This window comes from Haemorhous mexicanus, chromosome 25 (genome assembly GCF_027477595.1).
Source record: "Haemorhous mexicanus isolate bHaeMex1 chromosome 25, bHaeMex1.pri, whole genome shotgun sequence".
Classification (NCBI taxonomy): Eukaryota; Metazoa; Chordata; class Aves; order Passeriformes; family Fringillidae; genus Haemorhous; species Haemorhous mexicanus.
Window position 1 is genome coordinate 590293 of NC_082365.1, and position 12735 is coordinate 603027.

The 12735-nt window shown below is 53.9% G+C and overlaps 2 protein-coding genes across 4 annotated transcripts; one reads left to right on the forward strand and one right to left on the reverse strand.

The window, feature by feature from the left end:
• Positions 1-1362: 1362 nt before the first annotated feature.
• Positions 1363-4019, forward strand: ADORA3 (adenosine A3 receptor). 2 transcript variants are annotated; one of them, XM_059867822.1, is made up of 3 exons: positions 1363-2238; positions 3049-3308; positions 3529-4019. In XM_059867822.1, exons 1-3 carry the CDS (start codon positions 1889-1891, stop codon positions 3531-3533), a joined length of 615 nt encoding a protein of 204 aa, XP_059723805.1. In that variant the 5' UTR covers positions 1363-1888; the 3' UTR covers positions 3534-4019. The 2 variants fall into 2 exon arrangements, with proteins under 2 accessions (XP_059723805.1, XP_059723804.1); XM_059867821.1 differs by having other exon boundaries at positions 1369-2238; positions 3049-4019.
• A 1961-nt stretch (positions 4020-5980) lies between these two features.
• Positions 5981-12730, reverse strand: ATP5PB (ATP synthase peripheral stalk-membrane subunit b). Of its 2 annotated transcripts, XM_059867450.1 has the most exons (11): positions 12581-12730; positions 12437-12479; positions 11836-11981; positions 11202-11365; positions 10610-10735; positions 10313-10492; positions 8801-9998; positions 8036-8098; positions 7254-7342; positions 6777-6856; positions 5981-6293 (listed from the first exon to the last, which is right to left on the reverse strand). In XM_059867450.1, exons 1-7 carry the CDS (start codon positions 12606-12608, stop codon positions 9927-9929), a joined length of 759 nt encoding a protein of 252 aa, XP_059723433.1. In that variant the 5' UTR covers positions 12609-12730; the 3' UTR covers positions 5981-6293; positions 6777-6856; positions 7254-7342; positions 8036-8098; positions 8801-9926. The 2 variants fall into 2 exon arrangements, with proteins under 2 accessions (XP_059723433.1, XP_059723434.1); XM_059867451.1 differs by lacking the exon at positions 7254-7342.
• Between the last annotated feature and the right edge of the window lie 5 nt (positions 12731-12735).

Here is a 12735-nt window from a genome sequence, read left to right on the forward strand (position 1 = left end):
AGAGACCTTCCCTTCCTGATCCTTATCTCACCAGGATGTAGGAGGATCCCTCGGGAATAGCTGGAAGCCTTTCGCTGGAGCCATCCAAGAAACGAGCACAGCCTTTAAATGGCAAAACCATCGAGTGCTGGGGGACGGGGATCCGAAGCTTTAACCCCATCTCAGGGTGACATCCCCGGGACTGGCCCGGCTCCGATCCCAGCCTGCCTGGCACGGGCTGCTCCTGGAGCAGCCTCAGACCGACAATAAAAATACACCCTGGAACCCCAAACTTGGAACCCCGACCCTGGAACCCCGACCCTGGAACCCCAACCTTGGAACCCCAACCCTGGAACCCCAACCCTGGAACCCCAACCTTGGAAACCCAACCCTGGAACCCCAACCCTGGAACCCCAACCCTGGAACCCCAACCTTGGAACCCCAACCCTGGAACCCCAACCCTGGAACCCCAACCTTGGAACCCCAACCCTGGAACCCCAGCCCTGGAACCCCGACCCTGGAACCCCAACCCTGGAACCCCAACCCTGGAACCCCAACCTTGGAACCCCTACCTTGGAACCCCGACCCTGGAACCCCAACCCTGGAACCCCAACCTTGGAACCCCAACCTTGGAACCCCAGCCCTGGAACCCCAGCCCTGGAACCCTAACCCTGGAACCCCAGCCCTGGAACCCCGACCGGCACCGAAGCCTCCGCCTGCTGCCCCCAGCCCCGCTCCGCCTCGGGCTGGGTCACACCGGGCTGCTCCTCTGTGCAGGGACGCTCGATCGCTTTGGCAGCTGTAAAAACCTCCGGCCCTGCGTTTCCTGAGCGGAGGGATGTGAGGATGCAAGGCCCGAGGAAGGGATGCGGCACCGCAGGGCAGAGGGAAAGCCCTGCTCGTGCGGGGCAGGACAGCAGAGGGCACAGGCTCACCCTCCTCCGGGGACAGAGGAGTCACAGCAGCCTGGCTCTGCCGTGGTTAGGACAGGAAACAGATGCTGCCTGCTGAGGAAGCACCTGAAGAGTATCAGAGCACCTTGTGCCTGCCCCGGCAGGAACCTGGTGGGAACAGGGGGTGCTGGGCGGAACCCCCCGATCTGGCCTCAGCTGGGCTCGGTGGCATCGCCCTCGGACACAGGACACAGTGTCCCCGCGGAAAAGCACCTGCCTTTGGAGGAAAAGGGATGGGCAGAGGCAGAGCTGTTAAATCTGAGCTGCAGGAACAGGTCCATGAGCCCGCTGTGCTCCATCCTCCGGCTCCAGCTCCGGCCGCCCGGTCCAGCCGGGTCAGGGCGGAGCCTCTGCTCCAGCACCCGCCCTCTGCCTCCACAACTTGCTTTTCTTTCTCGTTATCCTCCTCTGACTTGATTGGGAATCAATTTTCCCCCAGGTCATATCCGTTTTCTCCATGTTGGTAACAGCAGAGTGGCCTCTCCCTGTCCTTACCTTCACCCTTTGGTTTTCAAATGCAGCCCCTTCAGCAGCCTGCAGCGAGCTGCCCCAGTGTGACAGTGACAGAGAGATAGCTGCCCTGATAAGCGGCCGCTTTGCGGCCAGCTGCTCTAAAAGGGCTTGAAAGAGGAACCTGTAAAACAATTTCTTTGTAAGCTGCTGCTAAGAAGGACTGTGGGAGGACGGCTCTCCCTTCCGAACAGCTTCCCAAGGCACCCTGCTGCCTCGAGGCTGCTGAAGGGATGCAGTGAGCTTCAGGAGGGGTCTGCAGAGAGGGGAACGGCTCCTGGCTGCTGAGATATCTGCAGATATCTGGTTTGCTGCCCGAGTGCTGAGGTCATGAGCTAGCACAGAGGTGTGGATGTCGGAGAGCCCCAGAGCAGGCGAGCACAGCCGCTGAGGATCCCGGCGTGGCCGTCGATGCTCTCACGTTTGCTGCAGCTGCAGAGCCCAGGATGCCCAACAGCAGCCTGGCCCTGAGCAGCCTGGACGGGATTTACATGGGCAGCGAGTGCCTGCTGGCCCTGTTTGCCACGCTGGGCAACGTCCTGGTGCTCTGGGCCGTGAGGCTGAACGCCGCCTTCCAGAACACCACGCTCTACTTCATCGCGTCCCTGGCGCTGGCCGACGCCGCCATGGGGCTGCTGGTGATGCCCCTGGCCATGGTGGTGAGCCTGGGCATGGCCGTGCCCGCCTACGGCTGCCTCTTCATGTGCTGCCTGATGCTGGTGTTCTCCAACGCCTCCATCCTGTCCCTGCTGGCCATCGCCATCGACCGGTACCTGCGCGTCAAGCTGCCCACCAGGTGAGGCTGCCCCACCCTCCTGTCTAACGTTCCATTACTTTAATTACTTGAAGTGGATGCTTGTGCCTCAGAGCCCACCTGGGATGGGCTTCCCAGAGAGCTGGGGGTGCCCATGGAGCAGTTATCCATGAGCTGGATGGATACCCAGCTCAGCTCGGTTACCCCCATCAGAGTGCGGCCACAGGATGCTTCTGTGGGCAGGCTGCTAAATATTCAGCATTCTGATTCTGCACAGGATGTTGGTGTGTTATTGGGCTTTTCTTAGGTTTCTGAGGCTTGTCTTTTAAATAAAATTCCTTTTAGTATTTGCTGAAAATACAGAAGTAGTAAAAACTTATTGACAGTTAACTGAAGTCACTCACTGTTTACATTTAAATGAAAAGTACACAAGCTAGAAAAGCAAAGCATAACCTCAGGCATCCAAAAAGTCATGTTTTATAATGGGAAAGGACCTGTGAAGCTGAAGAATGAATTTTAGCCCTACAAATGGCACAAACCAAATAAAAAGAGGAAGGTACACCCAAAGAAGCCAAGAAATGAGATAGGACTTCCAAGAGCAGCACAGCAATATCCTGGCAAGAGGAGAACTAAGATCATAATGAAACAAGAAATAAAATAGGTTAAACATCCTATTTTAAACAAGGGAGCTTGAGCACAGTTCCTACTGATGCTGCAAAGAAACTGTTACAAAGAGGTGGGGTTTGCCTCAAGATAAAATTTGGGTTCCTGCAGTACCTGAACAGGTGAGTTCATCCTTAACTACCTTAAAATGCTTCTCTCTAACACAACCTGGGATTTCTTCCCCTACAGATATAAAATAATCACCACAGAGAGGAGAGTTTGGTGGGCCCTGGGGCTGTGCTGGTCCCTGTCCCTGCTGGGAGGGCTCCTCCCCATGTTTGGCTGGAACAAGGCAGGCCCCAGCTTCCTCAGGTGCAGGTTCATCTCCGTGATAAGGATGGATTACATGGTGTATTTCTGCTTCTTCCTGTGGATCCTCATGCCCCTGCTGATCATGTGTGCTCTGTATGCCGGGATCTTCCTCATCATCCGCACGAAGCTCAGCCAAGGTGGGAGAGGGGCTGGGGCTTTCTATGGCCAGGAGTTCAGGACAGCCAAGTCTCTTGCACTTGTTCTCTTCCTGTTTGCCATCTCCTGGCTGCCTCTGTGCATTATAAACTGTGTTTTCTATTTTCACCCTGAGTCTCAGATCCCCCCATATTTGATTTACTTGGCAATCCTCTTATCCCATGCCAATTCTGCCATGAACCCCATTGTCTATGCCTGCAGGATAAAGAAGTTCAGAACCACATACCTTTTAATTTTAAGGACCTACATCCTGTGCAAGAAACCAAAGCCAGCTCTTGCAGAGCAAACAACAGACCCAGAGTCATAAACAGAGGCTGAAGCAGCCAGTGAGCACCAGAGCACTGATAAAGCACCTGGCTTTGCCAAGAAACTCCTGGGAAACTGCAGCAACCTCTGGGTCTGAGGCTGCTCTAAAGCCCCACGTGAATTTATGTCTTTATGTAATAATTTCTACACAGAGAAGATGGAAACTTTGTCTGGTTGGGGGTTTTGAGTTTTTTAACATGAGGATTGGTTGAGTTGGTTGAAAGACAGGATGTGTTCTTTGCTGCTCATAATGCAGCAGCTCACAAGCTCACTGACCATTCTTGTCTGTCCATTCAGACTAAACTTGAGTCTGACCAGCTTGTGCTTCAGCCAGTGTTGTCACGTTTTCATGAGTAATAATAAACAGCAGATGGATTTGACACGAATTCTGCCTGCTGAGTCCTCCCACGACCAAAGAGACCTGCCCAGTTTCAGCCAATGTCCTGCCTGGGAGGACACAGAAGTCACAGTCATTGTTACACCACAGCTGACACAGCCCATGGTTAGGGAGCAGGGCTCAAACTGAGAAGAGGTTGGTAAAGGCCAGGCTCTTTTTTTCTCTGTCTTCAAATAATAAAACTGGTCTAGGAAAACCAGAAAGGTAGTGCACCTGAGGGACCCCAGCCCACAGCTCATCTTCTAGTGAGGGAAGGAGATGCTCCCCCTATTTTCTCTATTGAATAGAGCTGGAAGGAGCTGCCAGGACGGAGGTGAGAGCAGAGACCAGCAGAACAAAGAGCACAAGTTGTTCTGCTGACCTTGTGGCACCCGCTGCAGTCTGTGGCCAAACCCAGCACACCAAATTTCAAAGCATCTGGCGACACTTAGCAACAGAGCCCAGGGCTCGGCTGGGAGGAGCAGGCAGCACAGCCCAGAGGGGCTGGAGGAACCGGAGCCCCGCCGGGTGTGCGGGTTTGGGGAGCCCCGCTGGGTGTGCGGGTTTGGGGAGCCTGAGCCCTGTTGGGTGTGCGGGTGTGGGAGCCGGAGCCCCGTTGGGTGTGCGGGTTTGGGGAGCCGGAGCCCCGCTGGGTGTGCGGGTTTGGGAGCCGGAGCCCCGCCGGGTGTGCGGGTTTGGGGAGCCCCGCTGGGTGTGCGGGTTTGGGGAGCCGGAGCCCCGCTGGGTGTGCGGGTTTGGGGAGCCGGAGCCCCGTTGGGTGTGCGGGTTTGGGGAGCCGGAGCCCCGCTGGGTGTGCGGGTTTGGGGAGCCGGAGCCCCGCTGGGTGTGCGGGTTTGGGGAGCCCTGTTGGGTGTGCGGGTTTGGGGAGCCGGAGCCCCGCTGGGTGTGCGGGTTTGGGGAGCCCTGTTGGGTGTGCGGGATTGGGAGCCGGAGCCGCGCTGGATGTGCGGGTTTGGGGAGCCGGAGCCCCGCTGGGTGTGCGGGTTTGGGAGCCGGAGCCCCGCCGGGTGTGCGGGTTTGGGGAGCCCCGTTGGGTGTGCGGGTTTGGGGAGCCTGAGCCCCGCCGGGAGTGCGGGTTTGGGAGCCCGAGCCCTGTTGGGTGTGCGGGTTTGGGGAGCCCCGCTGGGTGTGCGGGTTTGGGGAGCCCTGTTGGGTGTGCGGGTTTGGGGAGCCCCGCTGGGTGTGCGGGTTTGGGGAGCCGGAGCCCCGCTGGGTGTGCGGGTTTGGGGAGCCCCGCTGGGTGTGCGGGTTTGGGAGCCGGAGCCCCGCTGGGTGTGCGGGTTTGGGGAGCCCCGTTGGGTGTGCGGGTTTGGGGAGCCTGAGCCCCGCCGGGAGTGCGGGTTTGGGAGCCCGAGCCCTGTTGGGTGTGCGGGTTTGGGGAGCCCCGCTGGGTGTGCGGGTTTGGGGAGCCCTGTTGGGTGTGCGGGTTTGGGGAGCCCCGCTGGGTGTGCGGGTTTGGGGAGCCGGAGCCCCGCTGGGTGTGCGGGTTTGGGGAGCCCCGCTGGGTGTGCGGGTTTGGGAGCCGGAGCCCCGCCGGGTGTGCGGGTTTGGAGGCTGGAGCAGCGCAGGGCACCCGGGCAGCCCCAGCCCAGCCTGGTGCTGCCATCAGGTGGCACCTCCAGCCCTGCTGCTCGGAGCCCTGCTCTGACACTGCCAGCCCGGAAAATCATCCCCATCCATGCACAGGGAACCATTTCCACACTGCACTCACAGCACTGTTGGTGAAAACACCTGAATGATCATTCCCAGGGATTTTGGCTGTCACACTGATTGTGAATTTCTTTTATGGGAGCCAACCAGGAAGCAGAGATTTGCATCCAAACGTTTCATGATCATCACTTCAATAACAGAAAATAACTAGGCAGAGCACTTGGCAATCAAAAAAAAAAAAAATACAGAAAATGTTAGAGCTGGTGTCAGAAAAGGGAAACACGAAGGCACAGATATGGATAGATGCAAAGAAACATTTTCATTTCTCACTTCTCTCTGGTAGTTCTCACAAACAGAAACTTTACAGGGAGATTTCTACAGATGAGGAAATCCTGTATAGAAACTCTCCATTTTCCCAGAGCTGTTGGCAGCCAGTTTGAACAGGAGACAATTTCCTGCCATAGCTACAAAAAGAGCTGTGTAACAGAGGGCACGGGGGCATTCCCAGGGCATTCCCTTGGTGTAACATCCTCAGGGTTTCTGACGTCCAGAAAGTGGGATCATTTCTATTTCATTTGGAATTTCCTCATCACACAGGCAGTGGTGTCCTGCCCTGCTGGAAGACCAGAGTGCTGTAGGTCACTTCATTCTGGGGATGTGAGAGAAGCCACAGACGTTAGAGAGTGCAGAGCACTGCAGATCAGCAGAGATTTCCCACTTGGAACTTGTCCTCAACACCACACCCCATTAACCTGGGGTTAATTAGCCAGACCCGGCATGGGGGGATTGGTAAATGCTGGTTCATCCCACTGGCCAGTCTGGCTCAGGGCTCTGGGTCAAGTCTCCTTTAGGGGCTTCCAAAGAATTGATATCACAGAGGAAAACTGCAGAAATGCTTCCCCTTTAAAAAGATTTCTCCTCACCTGCCTCATCAGTGGTTCAGCCCCAGAACCCCTGAAGCTGTCAAAAGAACTGCTGAGTAACAGTTGAGTCTCAAAGGTGACTTCTCTCCCCACCACCCCAAATTAATATTTACCACACTCAAGAATGTGAAATATCTGCATAAAGCATTAGAAACAACAGTTGTGACATTTACCTGGGTGTTCCTAAGAGGTTCCTCAGCTGCCACCTGGGAGAAAGTTTCCTCTTGTAAATTTTGGTGGGATCTTTTAGAACCTAGGAAGGAAAGGGATCCCAGTCTCAGGTGTTGGCAAGGGAGGCTGCAGAGGGTGACAGACAGGTGATGTGTAACCTCTGGCACAGACCTGCCCAGCAAAGTGGCTCTTTGGGCTGCCCAGTCCCTGCCCACCTGTTGGAAGTGGCCAGGGTGAATTCAGTGCAGCCAGGACCAGGAGGAGAAAAGCCCATAACCAACAAAACCCCCCAGAACTCATCAGTGGCACAGTTAATTCTTTCCTGAAAACACCTCTGGGACGATTCTCGAGGAGTCACTGCCAGGGATGAGCTGTTCCCCAACACACCATGGTTCAAGGCAGACACTATGTGAGCCACTTTTTAAGGAACTTCTGCAGCCACATCAGTCTGCTGCCATGCCCTCCACTGTGTCACTCACTTTTCCTGAAGAGGAAGATGATTGCAAAAACCAGGACAGTCAGGAGGATGCCAGAGAAGAAGGCCAGTGACATGTACAGTATTTCATGGCTGTTGATACACAGGAAATCCTGTCAGAATCCCCAGTCTCAGCAGAGGGATTGAAGCATCAGCAGTGCTCAAATTCACCAAACTTCATGGGGTGTAACATTTGTCCCCAGCCCCGTGAGACTAACATGTGTGTCTGCACTGAGCATCTCTAGGAACCACCCATCCAGTGCACAATTCTAACCAAATTTAAACCCCCCCAGATGTTAAATATGGGATACAGAAGCCTTCCCTTGCAGAAGGAGGTTGCAGTCTCAGGGAACTCTGGGTTTGAAATCAGGAAATAAAGGTGCAACATTTACTTATTAATCCAGCATCTGACTTCTGCAGCTCTGAAATCATCTGTAGGGGTGTGGGCAGTGGTAGGGACAGTGACTGTAGGGAAAATGGGTTCTGGTGTAACTACAATAGAAAAAAAAAATCACAAGCTTGTTTTAAAACATGCAAATTTCTCCAGTAGTACTACAAGCAACTAGAAGCACATGGGGGGCTGTGTCTGTGCAGTCTGTGTGAAAGTGGAACCAGCAGACAGGAAAATTCTGCTGCTCAGGTGATGACTGTGTCAGGCAGCCTCTGGCAGCCATGCAGCTCTTTCCCAACCACCCCAGGGCTGAGCCTCCCCAGAGCAGCCCCTGAGCAGGACATCACCTCAGTCAGCAGCCTGCAGCTAAGGAAACTCCTTAAAAAATAAAATACCTGGAGCTGCTTTTGAGGAAAAGCCTCCCATTCTCTCAGAGCATTAACTGACAGGAAGAGAAGCTGAAAGAAAGGGAGAGTTTTGTTTATATACACATACACATAAGCAAAACAGACTTGTTGTCCTCTTCTAACTCAAAAGACTTGGTTTTGTTTTTCTCCATTTCTTGGAAATCTTGTAGAAATGGCACAAAGCCACTCAAACCTGGCAGTTCCTCAGCACCAAGCCCTGCCCAGTGTCTTGCTCCTGAACACACGGGTTCGCTGCTCCCTGACGGGCACGGCGCCTTCTCCACCCAGAAATGGAGGATATTTAATAACTGAAAAGCACCTACTGAATTATTTTTGCAGCAGCTAAAACCCTATGAACATTTTCATAAACAGAAGCAGCTTCAAATGTTCCTCCCTCGATGTTTTTGTTTTACCCGACTTTTCCCACCAGGACAAGAACAGTAACTCTCTCCAATTTGTGTGTGGAATCTCAGAGATAGGGATTCTAAAAGATATTCCACTAGAAAATCCCTGCACTGGCATTTCTCACCACATGCTTTGCAAACTGTGGATTGTGAACAATGTGCAAATATTACAACAATCTGGAAACAAACAGCCTGTTCTCTGCTGCTGCCACTTTTCCTCCTGCATCCCATTGTTGCCACATTCCAGAGGAGTCAAACCATGAAACCTCCCAGTTTCCCACACCAACCCTCACAGGCTGCTGTGCGTGCAGTAATAAAAGAAACAAGAAATGATACAGCTCCATCTTACCTCCCACCATGGAAGTGCTGCTGGAAAGCTCCCCAAGCGTCAGCACACCACTTTAACCACTTGCTTTGTGAGAAGAATCTGTCACGCCAGCTGAAGGCTCAAATGCCAATAAGACGTGGCCTTACACAATGGTGGAAGTTAAGCAACTTCACTTTTTTATTTAAATTGACCAAAAACAGGAAACTGTGAAAGACACCTGCATTCTCTGGAGCTGTTAGTCTAAAAAGAGTAAGGCAGCTTCAGCTTAGGCTGGCTCAAGTCAGGTGCTTGCCTCTCAAGAACACCATTTTGGTGAACTGAGGTACTGGAAGTGTAAGAAAACCATGTTTCTTAACCCCACAGAGAAATGGGATTGCAGACACCCCCAGTCTGCCCAGCTGGGTTTATGGACTACAAAAACCACAGCACACACACAGGGAGTTCATTTGTGTGGGGGCTTTGCTGGGATTCTAGAGTTTTAAGAAATTCCTTTAGGGAAAAGCTTCCCATAAAAAGAAAACAAAGAGAGTGATGGAAGTCCAGGAAAACTCCTCTGGAACAAACGTGCCCGTGTCCCATTTTAGGCTGGGTACACACACAGCCAGCTGAGGGCGAGCTTTTCAGGAGCTTTTGACACGTTTCCTGCCCGACCTCTTCTCCCAGAACCCAAACTCTTTCAACACTTCACGAGGCTTTATGGTGAAAGGGGGTTTCCAGCTCCTTCAGAGAACAAGAACATTCACCCAGAGCCCCTCCCAGCGCGGGGCAAGGAATGGGAGCACAAATCATCCTGATTTTAGAACATGTGTACAAGGACAGCAGGTATCTGGGGCTGCCATCACTCAGAATTCTAACACAGGGATCAGCTTCAGCAGCAGGATTTTCCTCTGTGAAGCTCTGTATCTTTGGAAGTGTTCCTGACCAAAGAGGGAATCCAACAGGATCTCACACACTGCGGTTCCAACTCATCCCCCACCACAAACCAGCAGTAGTGGTTGCTGTGACCATCCAGCGACTTCAAACACAGACAGGCAGGGACTGTTGCCAGTGAAAGACAGCAGAGGGTTTTTTTGTCTGTTTAATGATATTTTAGAGTCATACAGTTTCCAAGAGGAGGTACTGGGACACGTCAGTGGGCTCAGACTGCTCACACAGCTGCGTGGGCACTCTTGGACAGCGCCTTCAAGTCCAGGATACACTTGGCAATGCTTTCCTTCTGCTGCAAGAGACAGGAAACAGCCTTCAGGAGACAGTTCAACAAGAAAATAGACATTTAAGTGAATTTTAGATAAACCTTTTTAGACATATAAGTTACTGATTAAGAGGGAAGCAATTATAGCTCATGAAGTCAGAGATTCACATCCAGTAAAGCACAGATTCCTGGAATCCCAGAAGGTTTGAGTTGGAAGGAACAACAAAGCTCATCCAGTCCCACCCCTGGCCAAGGCTACCCATCACCTCATGAGCCAGGATCCCTAAACAGCAAATCTTCGTGCGGGCTAAAACGTAAAGCAGGTCAAACCCAGCAAGTACCTGCTGAGGTGTGATGCTCTGAACAACGTTCTTCTCCACCCACTGGATCATGTGGTCCTGCTCCTTCTGCCTCTTCAGGTTCTGCAGGGCCACCTGGTAGTCCAGCCTCTTCTTCACCTCGTTGTACACCGTCAGCAGGCGCTCCCGGTAGTTGGCTTCCAGCAGCATTGCAATGTTGTTCTGCAACAGAGCAGCAGACAGGAGGCTCGAGGCTGGCAGCAGAGCATGGTGTGTGGCAGGGGTGCCAGAGGCCCAGCAGGGCAGGCTGCCCTGGCACTGAGCAGCAGCAATGCTCACCCGCCTGGCATCGAAGAGGTAACTGCGGCCCTCCGCCCTCCACTGCTCCTTCTTCTCCTCCTCGATGGCCGTCTGCAGCGTCTGGATGGTGTCGTTCTTCATGGCCAGGGCTGAGGCCATCTTCTCCTGGAAGAAAGAAAGGACTCCAGGCTTCAGAATCAGAGGCAAGGAAAACAAGAGGTCTGCAGTTAATGCTGGAAAGCTGCACTGAGCTGTGAGAAACGTCTGTGCCAACTGTCCCGGGCCAGGGCTGAGGTTATGCCAACAGGGGACAACGAGGGCTCACAAGCAGTCATGGAATCCCAGACTGGTTTGGGTTGGAAGGAGCTTAAATCCCATCCAATCCCACCCCTGCCATGGCAGGGACACCTTCCCCTGTCCCAGGCTGCTCCTAGCCCCAGTGTCCAACCTTGGGCACTGCCAGGGACCCAGGGGCAGCCCCAGCTGCTCTGGGCACCTGTGCCAGGGCCTGCCCACCCTGCCAGGGAACAATTCCTGCCCAACATCCCAGCTAACCCTGCCCTCTGGCAGTGGGAAGCCATCTGTACTTGACAGAGCCCTTCCTTACTGAGGACTGCAGTCTCCTCGTTACCTCGTTAAGTTTGTCAGCAAAAGCTGCCACATTAGGCCCAAACTTCTTGATGCCATAAACGATGACTGTCAGTATGCAGGCAGCTGCCACTGTCTCGTGGTTCACCACGTAGATCTCCTTGGAAAGAAGGTAGAGCAGGAGGCCAGTGCCCAACATGTAGGGCCCTACAGGAGAAATGAAGCAGCACTACTTGTACAAAGCACAACGAGCACCAAAAAACTCAAGTAGCTAAGAGGGAGCTTTAAAGGCTCACAAGGTCAGGAAGAAGTGTTCTCTTTTACCAGGACAAAAAGCAGAGCCACAATTCCACCTGGGAAAGGTGCCACAAGGAACCTCACTACAAGTGGAAGCAGCTTGCACCTGATGTGGGACCTGCTGCTTCTGCTCATTCAGAAACATGCAGAATTTAATTTTTTTAAGGACCATCAGACAACTAAATCATAAAATCAAGCTCACAGAATTCTTTCAACCATTAGGTGTCCAACTTTAAAGCCAGGAGTGCTACAGTGGCTTGTTCTTCATAACCTGCACATGCAAAATACTCATTTTCAGTAAGATTTTACCTTTTCAGCAGCCAGAACTGGTGAACAGAACCACGTAAGCACAGCTAAAAATGGTAAAAGTCTATATTAACCTGTCACTCCTGTTTTAGGGTAGAGAAACTGGAAAAACTCCTCAGGGATCAAACCATGACGAACTTCTCCTCCCTTCTCAGGCAGAGGTGGCACAGGAGCCAAACTCTGCTGAGTTGTATGCAGTGGTCTTGTGGTGTGCAACACCCTGTGAACAAAGAGAACATCTCAATTATAACTCTTATTTAAAAAACAGACAGAAGCAATCCCCCAAACCACCCTTAGATGAGGCTCAAGCACGTTTCCAATTAAATAAGCAGTAACTGGTGAGGCCCGGGCACAGGGTGCCCTATCCCCGGCAGTGTCCGAGGCCAGGCTGGCCCTGCTCTGGTGGAAGGTGTCCCTGTCCACGGCAGGCGGTGGAACCGGATGAGCTTTAAGGACTTTCCGCCCCAAAGCCGTCCGTGATTCGAAGAAGGTGGCAGCGGCTGGACACACCTCCTCCGAGAGGTGGGTGGGACTAGATAACCTCCACGAGCTGCTTCCACCGTCCCTGCTGCACACTCCCCCAACACCAAGGAGAAAAACGCGAGACAAAACCCCAGAATGACGCTGTTTAAGCACCAATCCCGGCCGGTGTCCCAGGGGCTCCCCGGTACTCACCCCACGGCGACGGGCGGCGGCAGCGCCCTGAGCGCGGCGGGGGCTGAGGGGACAAGAGGGCAGAGAGCGCGTCAGGGCAGGGCTCGGCCGGCACCCCCCGCCCGCCACCCGCTCCCCCCGAGCGGCGGCACTGCCCGGGCTCACCGGCGCGCAGGACGAGGCGGGACAGCATGGCAGGGCGGGGAGAAGCCGTGAGGAGCGGCGGGGCAGGAGGAGCGGCGGCGCCGAGCTCGTCCCGGTCGGTGACCGCCGCCGCCGGGCGCTGAGATGGCGGCGCGGCTCTCGCGAGAGCGCGGGGA